The sequence below is a fragment of the Ochotona princeps genome, chromosome 1, assembly GCF_030435755.1.
Source record: "Ochotona princeps isolate mOchPri1 chromosome 1, mOchPri1.hap1, whole genome shotgun sequence".
Classification (NCBI taxonomy): Eukaryota; Metazoa; Chordata; class Mammalia; order Lagomorpha; family Ochotonidae; genus Ochotona; species Ochotona princeps.
This window is the reverse complement of record NC_080832.1, coordinates 101,486,835-101,499,986: the sequence shown is the minus strand read 5'-3', so window position 1 is coordinate 101,499,986 and position 13,152 is coordinate 101,486,835. Positions and strand designations below refer to the sequence as shown.

Here is a 13,152-nt window from a genome sequence, read left to right as displayed (position 1 = left end):
ACCAGCAAATCTTTCTAGCTCTCCTTCTTTCTGTAACTCTGCCTTTCCAATAAAAATAAATAAGCCTTAAAAAAAAAGGAAAAAAGCAATATAGTCTTCTACCCACATGGCCATCGTGATGTACTCCTACACCTCTTTCTGGCCTTCATGCAAGTGTTGCCTTCTCTTGAATCTTTTACCAGCATCTTCTCTAAAATTGCAAGCCTCCTCCTACACACCTCATACATTTTGTATTCCCTTTCTTTGACCTTTTTTTTTCCTTGTTGGCACTTAATGCCACTTAACACACTACAGTCTTACCTAATTTTCTTATTTCTCTGTGAAGTCAGAGATTTTTGTCTGTTTTATTCATTGCTTACCTAAGATAGTGCCAGGCGGCATGACAGCTACTCCCTAAATACTTGTAGAATAAAGAAAGCAATGCTTAAAAACTACTCAACAAAATGATCCATTTTCAATAGTACTCCGCATTTCATGAGGGTCTCAACACAGCCATGAAGACTTGAGCCAGGTGTTCCGATCAAAACCATAGTAGGCCACCCCAGGTTTATTCCAGGACATGGAAAATGGTTTGTGCATCACCGGAACAGGAATAGCAGGGATGCAGCAAGGTTACAAGGTGGGAATGTTGAGTCAGCAAAGTATTCCAATGCGAGACCAAGGAATGAACAGACAAAAACTTTCACTGACTAGTGTCCAGAGTTCTATAACTCTCCCTGAAGAGAAAGTGTTCTATGAGACTTGCTGGAGGATGGACACTGTTATTGTGTTGACCTCCAAAGAACTGGCCTTCAAACCTTCCATCCAGGAACTCTCATCACAGGTTGTACAACTTGGCTCTTCTCTCAGCTCTTAGTTTCTCTCACTTACGAAACCTTCTGTTACCACTTACACAGAGCAATGGATAGGACCTGTTTGTGGATATATTTATACCTTTGTGGCTTCATCAAAAACAAATGGGGGTAGCCGGGCGGCCGAGCGGTCCCTCAGACGCCACCATGCAGATCTTCGTAAAGACCCTAACGGGCAAGACCATCACCCTCGAGGTGGAGCCCAGCGACACCATCGAAAACGTCAAGGCCAAGATCCAGAACAAGGAGGGTATCCCCCCGGACCAGCAGCGTCTCATCTTTGCCGGCAAGCAGCTGGAGGATGGTCGCACTCTGTCCGACTACAACATCCAGAAAGAGTCCACGCTGCACCTGGTGCTCCGCCTGCGGGGTGGCATCATAGAGCCTTCCCAGCGCCATCTGGCCCAGAAGTACAACTGTGACAAGATGATCTGCCGCAAGTGCTACGCCCGCCTGCACCCCCGCGCGGTCAACTGCCGCAAGAAGTGCGGCCACACCAACAACCTGCGCCCCAAGAAGAAGGTCAAATAAGGCCCACCTCCCGGGGTGCCCGCCTGCACCGGCGGCCTCAATAAAGTTTCCTTTGGTTGACTTGAGCAGCAAAAAAAAAAAAAAAAAAAAAAAAAAAAAGGGAAACTTGCCCTGCTCGAGCACTGAGAGAATCCTTCAAGAATCTTCTTTTTTTATTATTACATCCTGTGGCATATCTAGCACTCTTTTGTGTTCAGTAAATGCTGGCTCACGATCTAATGATCAATTATTTATGACTCTGGTCAATATGGAGCCTTTACTGTAGAATTCTCTGCAAGACTGTGGGCACTGTGCCTTGCTGGTAATTAGATGATGCCCTAGGGATCTCTGGATGAAAGTGAGCCTGTCTCAAATGTTATGTTTCAGGATCCTAATTATAAAAATCCATAATTGACTGCCTCCTTAAGAACAATGAAAACGATGGCTTGTCTGCTCCAAAGACGAACACAAACAAAGAATTGTTGCAGTGGGGAAATAAGATTTTTTAATGACCTGAGAAAACCTGGTGGTATGCTGCACTGAAGTAAACCCTGCATACATTTAAAAAACAAAAAACTAAGCTGGAACAAAACTAATTGATGCCTATATGAAATCTCTCAGGAAAAGCACTCTCAAACTGAGGTTGGGTCCCTGGGATGATGGAGAAATTTGAAGATAATCACCTATGACACCCAGGCGTTCCTTGGAACTTGATTTTAAACACTGACCTTATTTCTGGGCTGAGTGGATGCCAAAGTTAAATTTCTGCTCAGTTGGAATCAAATTCTTTTCTAACCATTTCTCAAGTGAGTTGGCAAGGCTCACTTTGAATCATTTGTCCCACTTACACAGAAATTAATTTGAGGTCATTCTGAAGTCTTCCCTGCTCTATGCTGGAAGCAGTGTGGGGTACTGAGGTCTTACATAGCCTTTTCCATATGTCTGTTCTGCTTTCCACTTCTTGGAAGGACAGTTCACAGGGCAAACAAGTCTATGTTAGAGTATACCTCAATTCCACAAGAACTTTTGAGTAGCTACCAAGGGAGAGTACTATGTTAAATGCTAAGGATTGTGAGCTTGGGAGTGGAAGAGTAGAGCTTACAGAGGGAGAATATGATGGGACATAGAATATAGGCTCTATTGTCAGACTCTGACTCCTGCTCTTGGCCTCACCACAGATTAGCAAAGAGAACTTGGGTGATAAATGTACCATCAACTTGTTTCCCTTCACCTATAAAATGAGAGTAATATTGCCAAATCAGAGACAATTACATCTACCTAAACATTCAAAATCATACACATTTTTCAAATGGCATACGTGCAATGCAACACATAGTCTCCAACCTCCAGAGGCTAACATCGAGAAAGGGAATTAAGTGTCATATGAAACAAAGTAGGATGGGAAGCTGCAAAGGGAAGAACACACAAGTTCCAAGATGTATGTGAAAGGAAGGAAGTCCGGTGAGCAAGGAGCATACATCCCATTTTCTGCCTGGACATTTTCCTCCTCATCCATCAACCAAGCCTTAGTGCTTTTGTAATTAGAAGGTGCAGGGTGTTTTGTTCTAGAAGTCTCAGTGAGTGTGCCTAATTTAAATTCCACCATATTCCCGGTCATGTGAGATCAACACATCCATTAAAAGTTATTTGAGTCTCTGAGGTGAAATGAAAGCTTTGGCAATTCTACTTGAAGGAACAGGAACAGGTCACTCTCCCCCAAAATTTACTAAGTAAAATTTATAGTATCCCCCTCAGGGACTGTAAAATTGATAGGGAAAATTATGCCCTAAGGTTGCCCAAGGAACAGTCTGATTTATTAGTGAGATGACTATCAGGAATTACAATAATTTTTATGCAGATTTGTATGCTCATATGTATATGTAACATATAAGATGTAATGTAAGTAATATGTGTATAGTGACAAGTATTACAGTTATATATGTAAGTGGAATAGTGATAGGATTATACCACATATACACATATATAATGTAGCAACCCAATCTATGTAACCTCTACTGTACAGCTTTTTGCACATGTGAGGTCTCTTAAGGTCGATGATCCTCTAAATATAAAACAACAGGTATGAATCCCCACCCATGGTTGTGCAGAGCTCCAGGAAACGGGTGGCATGGGAGTGACATGGAGGTATTTAAGGCATCAATTGTCCTCCATACAGTGAACACTTTGGGTTTTCTGACTTGAAGATGTGACTATTTTCGACCTTTTAATTCTACACTTTCACTTGTCTGCGTGGTACAGCACACACCCTGTGAATGAGGTCTGCTTCCAAGAAAAACAGCCTCTGATGGAGCACTTCCTTCTCCCTCACCTGGGGCAGACTGGTTGACCCGTCTTTGACATCAAAACAAGAAATGTGCACAGATGGTCACTTTACTTAAACTCCTAAAAATCCACTTGAAGCAAATTTAGTCTTCATTTAACAATGACATCAAATGATCTGTTAAAAACTAGGTTTTACCTAAAAAGGTACTTAAGTCATACAATTTTGATATCAAATTATCTCTATATCTTGCTAATCTAGCTTAATGATTTTAATCAATTGATCTTTTAAAATATGGCACATAACTCATTTGTTATAGTGATCTGGGAAAAAAAGCATAGTAGTTAAGTCCTAGCCCCACATGGCAGGGCTAAGCTACTAGAACATGATTCAGAAACCAGACAGGAAGCGACACCTGTGGACGCAATCCAGAGGCATTTTACCACCATAAAATAAGGCACGGGAGGGATCCTCAGAAATGTAGCAGAATGTAGTCCCACTCCCTAGAGGTCAAGCTTATCCCACAGCAGTGTCAGGAATGGCTTATTTTTCAGTGATCACATGTGGAACTCTTTGAATCACCACTAGAAACCCCAGAAGTGTTTTCTTGTTTGTTGTTTTGCTTTTGTAAATATAAATGCAACACATAAACTTAACTCAAGCATACTCCCAACCTTTCAGAGCCACCTACTCTAGGCAGGGAGGAGGGTTTCTGGAATCAGAGAGAAACTTTTTTAAAATTACCATACAAGTGACATTGATTTTCCACTGGAATAACTACAGCTTCCTTCCTTCCCTACCTCAGTGACCCAGCTACAGAAGAGTACAGGACTGACTCCGGGGAACACAATAGACTCTTTTGTGTCTCTTCATTTGTCAAACCTTAGCCTAACCCTATTTATATCCCTATTCCTACCCCTTACCCTTATTCAAACAGGCTCTTAGTAACTTAGAGCACAAGGAAGAAAAAAGGGAGTTTCATCCTCTCAAGTATCTTGGATGAAAGGAACCTCCCTCATTTTGGACCAAGAGCCCATGACCCAGAGGCACCATCCTAAATAGATTCTAGAAAGTCGGTGCAAGAAACCATGTGGCTAAAAGGCAAACAGGAGCATCATTCCCTACCTGTAGCTGCAACTTTCGATGCCTATAAATGTGGAAGGTGAGACAAGTGCAGGGACAGACACAGAGGAATGAATGGTCAGGAAGTGTGTTCCCGCAGCTTGGATAGTTCTAGGCATGGTCTCTACATCTTCGCCCTGCCAAACCCCACTCCCCCAGGAAAAGGGTGGGTTTGATGTGCTTAAAATTATTGTCCAGTCCAGACAGCAGGTGCAACACCATGACAGTCTCTTCAGAGAGACCCTCCAGATTGTTGCTGATGGCCTGAAGACTATTGCCATGGATATGATCAGCACCTGTTTTCCTCTTTGCTGACATGTGGCATAATTTCTTCATCCCAAAAGGGCAGAGCTATAGGTATCCTTCACAATCTCAAGAAGGCTGCTGAACTTTTGTGAGAGCTGCACACCTGCAGGGCTTAACAGAAGATGCTCTACCGGCTACCCTATCTGGCCAATGGCATCCAGCACCGTACAGTTGGTCCAGATCACTCCTTTCTGCATCCAAGTGAAGCATCTGTCAAATTCAGTTCCAGCATCTCATAGTGCCTGCCTGCCTTCTCATAGGCACCAAGCCTGTGGCACTAGCCATTGCAGCGACTCTCCAGGTTCCAATCACTCTCCCCAAGCCAGATCAACACCAACCTGTAGGCAAACTGGGGCTGTAGTGACAACTGGAGTTTCACTGAGATTCTTAGTGACCATTCTTATCTCTTCCTTGAAGACAATTTCTACCAGAATTCTCAAGCATTTGTGATGCCAGGATTCCAATAGAAATGTTCACTCCTGGACAACATTAAGAAATCATGCATTTTTTTCCTTCCAAGAGAAATTTATACCGGCTGTGATTTCATACTAATCCTGATACAGTTCTTTATTTAAGCAAGCAGATTAACTGAAGGTGGGGAAAGGAAGTGTGGGTGTGTAAAAATTACCTGCATTCTCTTTTTATGCAAATATAGAGTAATTGTAGAATACTGAAGGCACTGTAGAAACCACCTAGCTCTCCTCCATAACATGAGGGGGCTGTATTCAATTCCCTTTGTGTCTCCCCAGTTTTAACATTCTGTGAATCAATCACTCACATGACTTGCAACTTTTGCAGAACCATCACAAGGTTTTATTTATCTCCTTATTTCCACAGGCTGTCATAAGGCCTGTTACACAGGAGGGCCTCATCAATCGCTTACTAATGGGTCAGTACATTGTCTCTCACTTTATTATAGTCTTCATTCTGATTGTTTCTGTAGTAAGAATCACACTAAAGGCTCACTAAAATTCTGCTTTTCAAAATCACAAAATCACAGTCCTAAAGTTTTCCCATTCTATAAACTGCTTTACTCTGTGGCTTCAAGGCATACATATCTATGATTTATCAGTGTGGATAATTTTGTTGAGGTGGATCAGTTCCTTCATTTATTTAATATTTGTAGAGCATTCACAATTCTGGAGTCAAGCTAGGCATGACCATGGAACCCTCTGACACTCATGGGTAATGAGGTTTTGTACAGGCAGGGCTGGACCAAGCTCTAGCACCTGCAGGCACACTAAGAATAGGGCATGGGGTGGACCAGGCCAAAACATCCACCAACTCATACATAGGCCAGAATGGAGGGTGTAGATATGTTGGGCAAGGACCTCATACCTGCTGGCATGTGTGGGATCTGGGTCTAGGGGTGGGCCTGGTGGGAAAGCTTAGGAAACTTCCCTGGTGAGTCATATCTCTTTCTGGTGAGCGTGTGATTCAGGCATGAGTGTTGGGAAAGTTGAGCAGGGCAGCTCTACCCATTGGCAAGTGTGTGGGTTGGTTCTGCAGGAGGGGAGGACTAGGCAGGGCAAAGTCAACTTAACCCATTGGCAAATACAGGAACCAGGTTGGAGTGCGGTTCACACTTACCAGTTTACATGAGTCAAGGATGGGAGTAGACAGGGCAGGATTAGGCTGTAGCACCTGCTAACAAGAATTTTGACTGGGGCGGTGGGGAAATGGGTTGTGCCAAGCTGAGTCAAAACAATCACTGGCACATGTATAGCTGTGGCTTGGAACAGGTACAGTTGGGGAACTAAGGGGGCACCTTGGCTCAGTTGCGGTTCCCACTGGTGAGCACGAGGGCTGGAATGGAGGTGCAGTCTGGACTGGCCATGATAACAGTGTCCCTCAGCATGTGTGTGGACTGGATCTGGGACACACTAGACTCCAGCACACACCGGTGCTTCTGAGAGCCAAGATGGGTGTAAGATCAGCTGGGCTAGGTCTAGGCTTCAGCTGACTTTCTTGAGAGCTAGTTCTAGGTGTGAATCAGGTGTGGCTGGGCTGTAGCTCCCAACAGAAAGAATCACAATGGGTGTGAGTCAGTTGGGCAAGGCCATGGTTCCTACGATGACGTAATGACTAAGTCAGCCTGGGCCAAGGACCCACCAGTGTGTGCAAGGTCTGTCACGGGAGGGAGGTCTGATAGAGGAGCTTGAGAAACACTTTGTCAGGACTCAGTCCCTGCAGGTGAGCACAAGAACCAAGGCAAAGACCAACTTAGACCAGGCCAGGTTACAGTACCCACCAGCATGTGTGTGGCTCAGGTCTGAGCAGGCCAGGCTGGGCCAGTTCATAATACCCACTGGCAGATCTGAGACCAGGACCAGGTGTGGAATAGGCCGGGTCAGGCCACAGCACCAGCCATTAAACATTAGGGTCAGATCTTGGGGCTGGCTGAGTCAGATTAGGCAGCAGCACCCACCAGCACAAGCTGGAACTGAGGACAGACTGGGCAATTCCTACTGGTGAGCATGAGAACCAGGACTAGGGGTAGACCTGGCTGCACAGGTGGTGGCACCCACTGGCATGAGTGTGGGCTGGAGGGTGTAGTCAGTCTGGATGTGTTCGGCTTCAGTGTCCAATTATGTGTATGATTGCTGAATGGTAGGTGGGACAGACTGGACCAGTCCACTGCACATGCTGGCTGGCACAGGCACCAGTGCTGGGGCCAGCCCAGTGGTTATTGGGGGTCGCTCTGACTGGATTGCAACTCCCGATAGTGTACATGAGGGCCAACTGTTTGGAGGGCAGGGTTGGGCTGGGTTACAGCACCCATTAATTTGCATAATAAATGGGGTTGGAGATAGATCTGACCTAGCAATCACAATTACCAGTGTGGATATAGGTTGATGTGGGTGACAGAATGAACTGGACCCCATACAGGCAGGTATATAATGTAAGAGGTCTAAGATCACTTCAGACAAGATTTATTTGAGGGCCTCCCCAGTAAAACCACTGGATTCATAATTCCAACCATGGGAAGAGTGGCAGGACCTGTGGTCTGACAATGGAGTGCATGCGTCAAAACTGGGCCTCCTCAGTGTCTTTGGTAGAGCACTGGATGGCACACCCAGAGGCACATGGAGGATATGTCAGACCATTGGAGCCTGAAGAGGACACCTAGTATCATAGCAGAGGAAGGAGGGCAGAACAAATTGGTCAACCACCCCAGTGAGGCATGACAGCACATTTCTGAATGAATGGAGACTCAGGGGTGGACTGTGTTGGCCAGCGAACCTTGGAAGGATGTCCTCATCCTTGCATCTGTGAGACTGACGGCATTTCAGAACTACGGAAGCCACCTGAGCAGGACCTTCAGTGCATGCGCCACACTGGAGATTTTGGGATGACATTGGGTGGCTGGTCCCCATCCCTGGGTACTGAGGCAGTTGCAAAGCTGGGTGTAGCTTCTCCCCTTATCTCTTCCTTTCCCCCAGATTTGCAGATGGCTTCCTTTTATTTTAATCTATTTTCCCTTATTTTATTTCCTCTTATTTTCCCTTCCTCAAGAAGAAGAAAAACAAAATGAGGAAACAATGATATCACACACTTTCCCCTGATCCTGGACCATTCACACCCTAATCAACTATGTAAACATCATTAAAAATAAAAATTTTTTAAATATATATTTATTGCTGGTGGGGATGTTCTGGCATGATGGCTCAACTGGCTAATCCTCCACTTGCAAACGTCATGTCCCACGTGGGTGCAAGTTCAAGTCCTGCCTGATCCCTACTTGTGTTCTAGGAAAGCAGTGAAGGATAGCCCAAAGCCTTGGGACCCTGAACCTACATGGGAGACCCGGAGGAGGCTCCTGACTTCTGGCTCCTGGCTTCGGAGCAACAGCTCAGCTCTTGCTGTTGTGGTCATTTGGGGAGCAAACCAGTGGAAAGAAGATCTTTCTCTCTGTTTCTTCTCTCTGTGAATCTTCCTTTCCAATACAAATAAATGAATCTTTAAAAATTATTTATTGTGGCCTGCACACTAGCTCAATTGGCTAGACCTCCTCCTCCTGCAAGTACTGACATCCCTATGGGTGCCAGGTGTGTCCTGATTGCTCCACTTTGCAAGCAGCTCCCTGCTTATGGCCTGGTAAAGCAGCGGAGAATGGCCCAAAGTCCTGGGACCCTGAACCAACCAGCATGGGAGATCCAGGAAACACTCTTGGCTCCTGGCTTTGGATCAACTCAGCTCTGGCCATTGCTGCCATTCAGAAAGTGAACCAGTGGATGGATGATTTTTCTCTGTCCTTCTCTGTAAATCTGACTGGCCTTTCCAATAAAAATAAATCTTTAAAAAATCATTTATTTATTTGAAATCAGTAACAGAAAGAAAGAGGAGACAAAAGAAGTTCTTCCATGTTGTGCTTCATTCCCCAAGAGCCTATAGTGGCCAGGGATGGGTCAACTCAAAGCCAGGAAAAATGGGCTTCATCCAAGTCTTCAACCTATGTAGTAGTAACCCAAACACTTCGGCCATTCCTCTCTGCATTTCCCAGGCCATTATCAGGAAGCTGAATCGAAGTGGAGTAACCGGGCCCAGTGGCGAGGCCTAGCGGCTAAAGTCCTCACCTTGAAAGCACTAGGATCCCATATGGGGGCCAGTTCTAATCCCAGCAGCTCTACTTCCCATCCAGCTCCCTGCTTGTGGCCTGGGAAAGCAGTTGAGGACGGCCTAATACCTTGGGACCCTGCACCCACGTGGGAGACCCAGAAGAAGTTCCTGGTTCCTGGCTTCGGATCGGCGCAGCACCGGCCGTTACACTCACTTGGGGAGTGAATCATCGGACGGAAGATCTTCCTCTCTGTCTCTCCTCTCTGTATATCTGACTTTGTAATAAAATAAATAAATCTTTAAAAAAAAGAAGTGGAATAACCAGGGCTTCAACCAGCATGCATATGGGATGATGGCATAAAGCAGAGATGGTGCTTTATGCAGTACAACATGACACCAATCTCTCCTTGGTGAATACTTTTTAATCCTTTTTTAAATAGAGATGAAAATTGCCATCAACTAGTTCATGAGACTAATGCCCACAATGGCCCTGAACCAAGATCTAAAGCCAAGATATCAATCCAGACATCCTGTAGGAGTGGCAGGAATTCTCTCACTGGAGCCATAGGTGCCGCCTCTCAAGGTCTGAAATCAGGAAGCTGGAGCCAAGATCCTGATCTGGGTATTGAACCCATGCATACCAATACAGAACACAGACCTCTTACACAGCATTTTAACCACTAAGACAAACGCTTGCCTCTGCTGTCTATTTATGAGACAACAAAGGACTCTGGAAAGTGCAATTTGTGTTCCTAAAAAAGATCTAACTGCACTAAGAAAATTAAATAGATAAAAAGATGAGAGGTCCGAAGAAGTATAAACAGTAGCATTAGCCATGGTAGCAGATGGGAAGATCATTAGATAGATACAGTGAGGAAGGTAATAATACAATGAGGAAAAAAATGAGTGCATGCATGTGCACGCAAGGGAGTTGGACTGGTGATTAAGGAAAGAAGCCAAATCAGATGTTTGCTTTGAGAAACCGAGAGGGTCTGTCTGGGAGGGAAGGTGGACAATGATGAATCCCATAGGGTTAGATGTGATATCCAAAATGAGATGTCCACAGTACTCTCATTTGAATCTGTCTCTGAAAATTCATATGCTGTAGCCTAATCCCAAAGGGATGATATTTAGAGGTGGGGCCCTGGTAGGATAATTGGATTAGTATCCTGTTAACAATAGAGAGACGATCTTTCCACCATGTGAGGCTGAAATCAGAGGAAGCCATCTGCAAATCAAGGGTCAAAGAGGCTGGCACGATTATCTTAGAGTTCCTGCATCCAAAATCATACAAAAACAAGACAAATCTTGATTTCAGCAAAGAGCTTTGCATTGAAATTGTCAGATGAACAGTCACCAACATATAGATGGAAACTGACACTATTCGAATGTCCTGTAGAGAGGAGATGGCTAAGGAATCAATGGCAGGAAATACCACTGTTCAAAGGCTTCTTTATTAATGTCACTCACTGATCACTCCCCTGCTAAGGATCAGATTTACTCTACATGATAATGATCTGCTATGCTTTAAACATGTCCTTCAAAGTTCGTGTATTGGAAACTTGATCTGCAATGCAGAGTTATTGAGGCGTGAGACCTTTAAGAGATGTTTAGTTCACATGAGCTCTTCTCTCCTTGATCAATTAATATTGTTACGGGAATGGGTTGGTTATCACAGAAGAGGACTCCTTTTAAAAGGACAAATGTAGTCCTCTTCTCTCTCGCCTGCTCTTGGCCCTTCTGCCCTGGGGTGGCACAGCAGAAACACCCAGATGCCAGCCCCCCTGAGCTTTGCCTTTCCAGTCTCTAGAATCATGAGCAACAAACTTCTTTAATTACAAGATACTCTGTGGTATTCTGTTATATCGGTGGGGGGAAGAACTAAGAACCTAACAAAGCACTTTCTATTATGATCTTACCTGGGAATTCTGTGAAGGCATAAAATCAAGCCCAAAGTACCTGAGGATGTTTCTCATAAATTATCAGTTACTCAAAATTGCAATCATTTGCAAATCTTGCTTGGTTGTGTAATAGAGAAGAGGAAGGGAACTAACTGTTAAATACATGACTGTCAAGGAAATGTTCCTGGGCTTCAATGAAAATGTTTACAAGATTTATTTATTTATTTGAAGGGCAGAGTAAGTGAGAGAGAGAGACAGATCTTCCATCTGTTGGTTCAGTCACTGAATGGCTGCGATAGATTGGCTTCAGACCACGCTGAACCATGAGCCAAGAATTCCATCCAGGTCTACCATGTGGGTAGCTGGGGCCCAAGTACTTGACCACTCTTAACTGCCCTTCTTAGCACATCAGCAGGGGGTTGGATCAGAAGCAGAGCACGCTGGATTGGAGCCGTTGCCCCTACGGGATGCTAGCATTGCATGTGGCAGCAGATGGTGCCACAACGCCGGCATCCCAAGAATGTTTTTACACATCATGTTAATCTCTACAGACAAGATATGCAATTCATGAAAATCCATGTTGTGTTTGGCACTAACCTGTTATTAAGGATACCCAGCATAATTTTTTCTTTCACCATCTCCCTAAATCACATATAAGTAACCCAATCAAGATGCAGGAGATGGCAGCTTTAATGGTGGCAGCCAGAGTGAAGACTGAAAAGCAAGCAAAAACAGAGGCTCTTAGGGTCCTGATAAAACTACAATCAAGACCTTTCTCTTTATGCTTCAGTCACATATACATGAGTCTCTGCCTGTCACAAATGCTGGCTTCAGAAGCATGCCCTTCAGTAGGACTAAGCACAAACCCATAACTAAGCAAATAATATTTCCTTTTAGGATGTTATAAAACCCTGGGGACAGTGTAGTTATTTTTTGTTTTGTTTTGTTTCAGAGTTTGAAACAAGTATGCCAGAGCTATTAAAGATCCCATCTGTTGAAAACTCCCAAGCTGGTCTTCAAATTTAGAACAAATATTTTGATTTACCGGGGAACTTAAATCAGATAAAAGTTTCTGTGGGATGTAGAATGTTCCAAAATTTGTTATCTTAAGAGACATGGCTGTTTCCTTAGTCATGAGTCTGCAACAAAGTGCATGCTTTACAAAGTTAACTTTCGGCTAACGCTTCAGTTCTGGAAGCAAAATGAAGCTCTAAGATTTGTTATCTTAGTAAAAATAGACATGTGGATTAGTGGCTGATAATAGGGTCTCCAAATAGAATCACACACCCTGCTTAAAAATTTCTCAAACTTTTGAACTCTGAACTTCAATAAGAATCCAGACATCATATATTGACCCAAGATGATGTTATAAATAAGTTTTAAGATAAACCATTGTTGAGCTGCTTAAATTACTATTGTAGTGGAACAGTCTAAAACAACACTCTAATTTTTAAATTGAAGGTTGAATATTTAATATGTTTCAAGTACTTTATATATAAATATATCTCAACCCACCCAATTGTCACGCCAACCCTACAAAATCAGCACTATTTAATATTAGCCCCATTTTCCAGATAAACAGAGACATAGAGACCAGCTGATTTGCCACAAGCTGCACAGA

General features: G+C 44.0%; 1 protein-coding gene across 1 annotated transcript; it reads left to right on the top strand.

Annotated features, from left to right (window-relative positions):
• The first annotated feature begins 968 nt into the window (after positions 1–968).
• On the top strand, positions 969–1,447 carry LOC101528806 (ubiquitin-like). The gene has a single exon (XM_036494063.2). The coding sequence runs from the start codon at positions 999–1,001 to the stop codon at positions 1,380–1,382; it is 384 nt and encodes a 127-aa protein (XP_036349956.2). The 5' UTR covers positions 969–998; the 3' UTR covers positions 1,383–1,447.
• Positions 1,448–13,152: the final 11,705 nt, after the last annotated feature.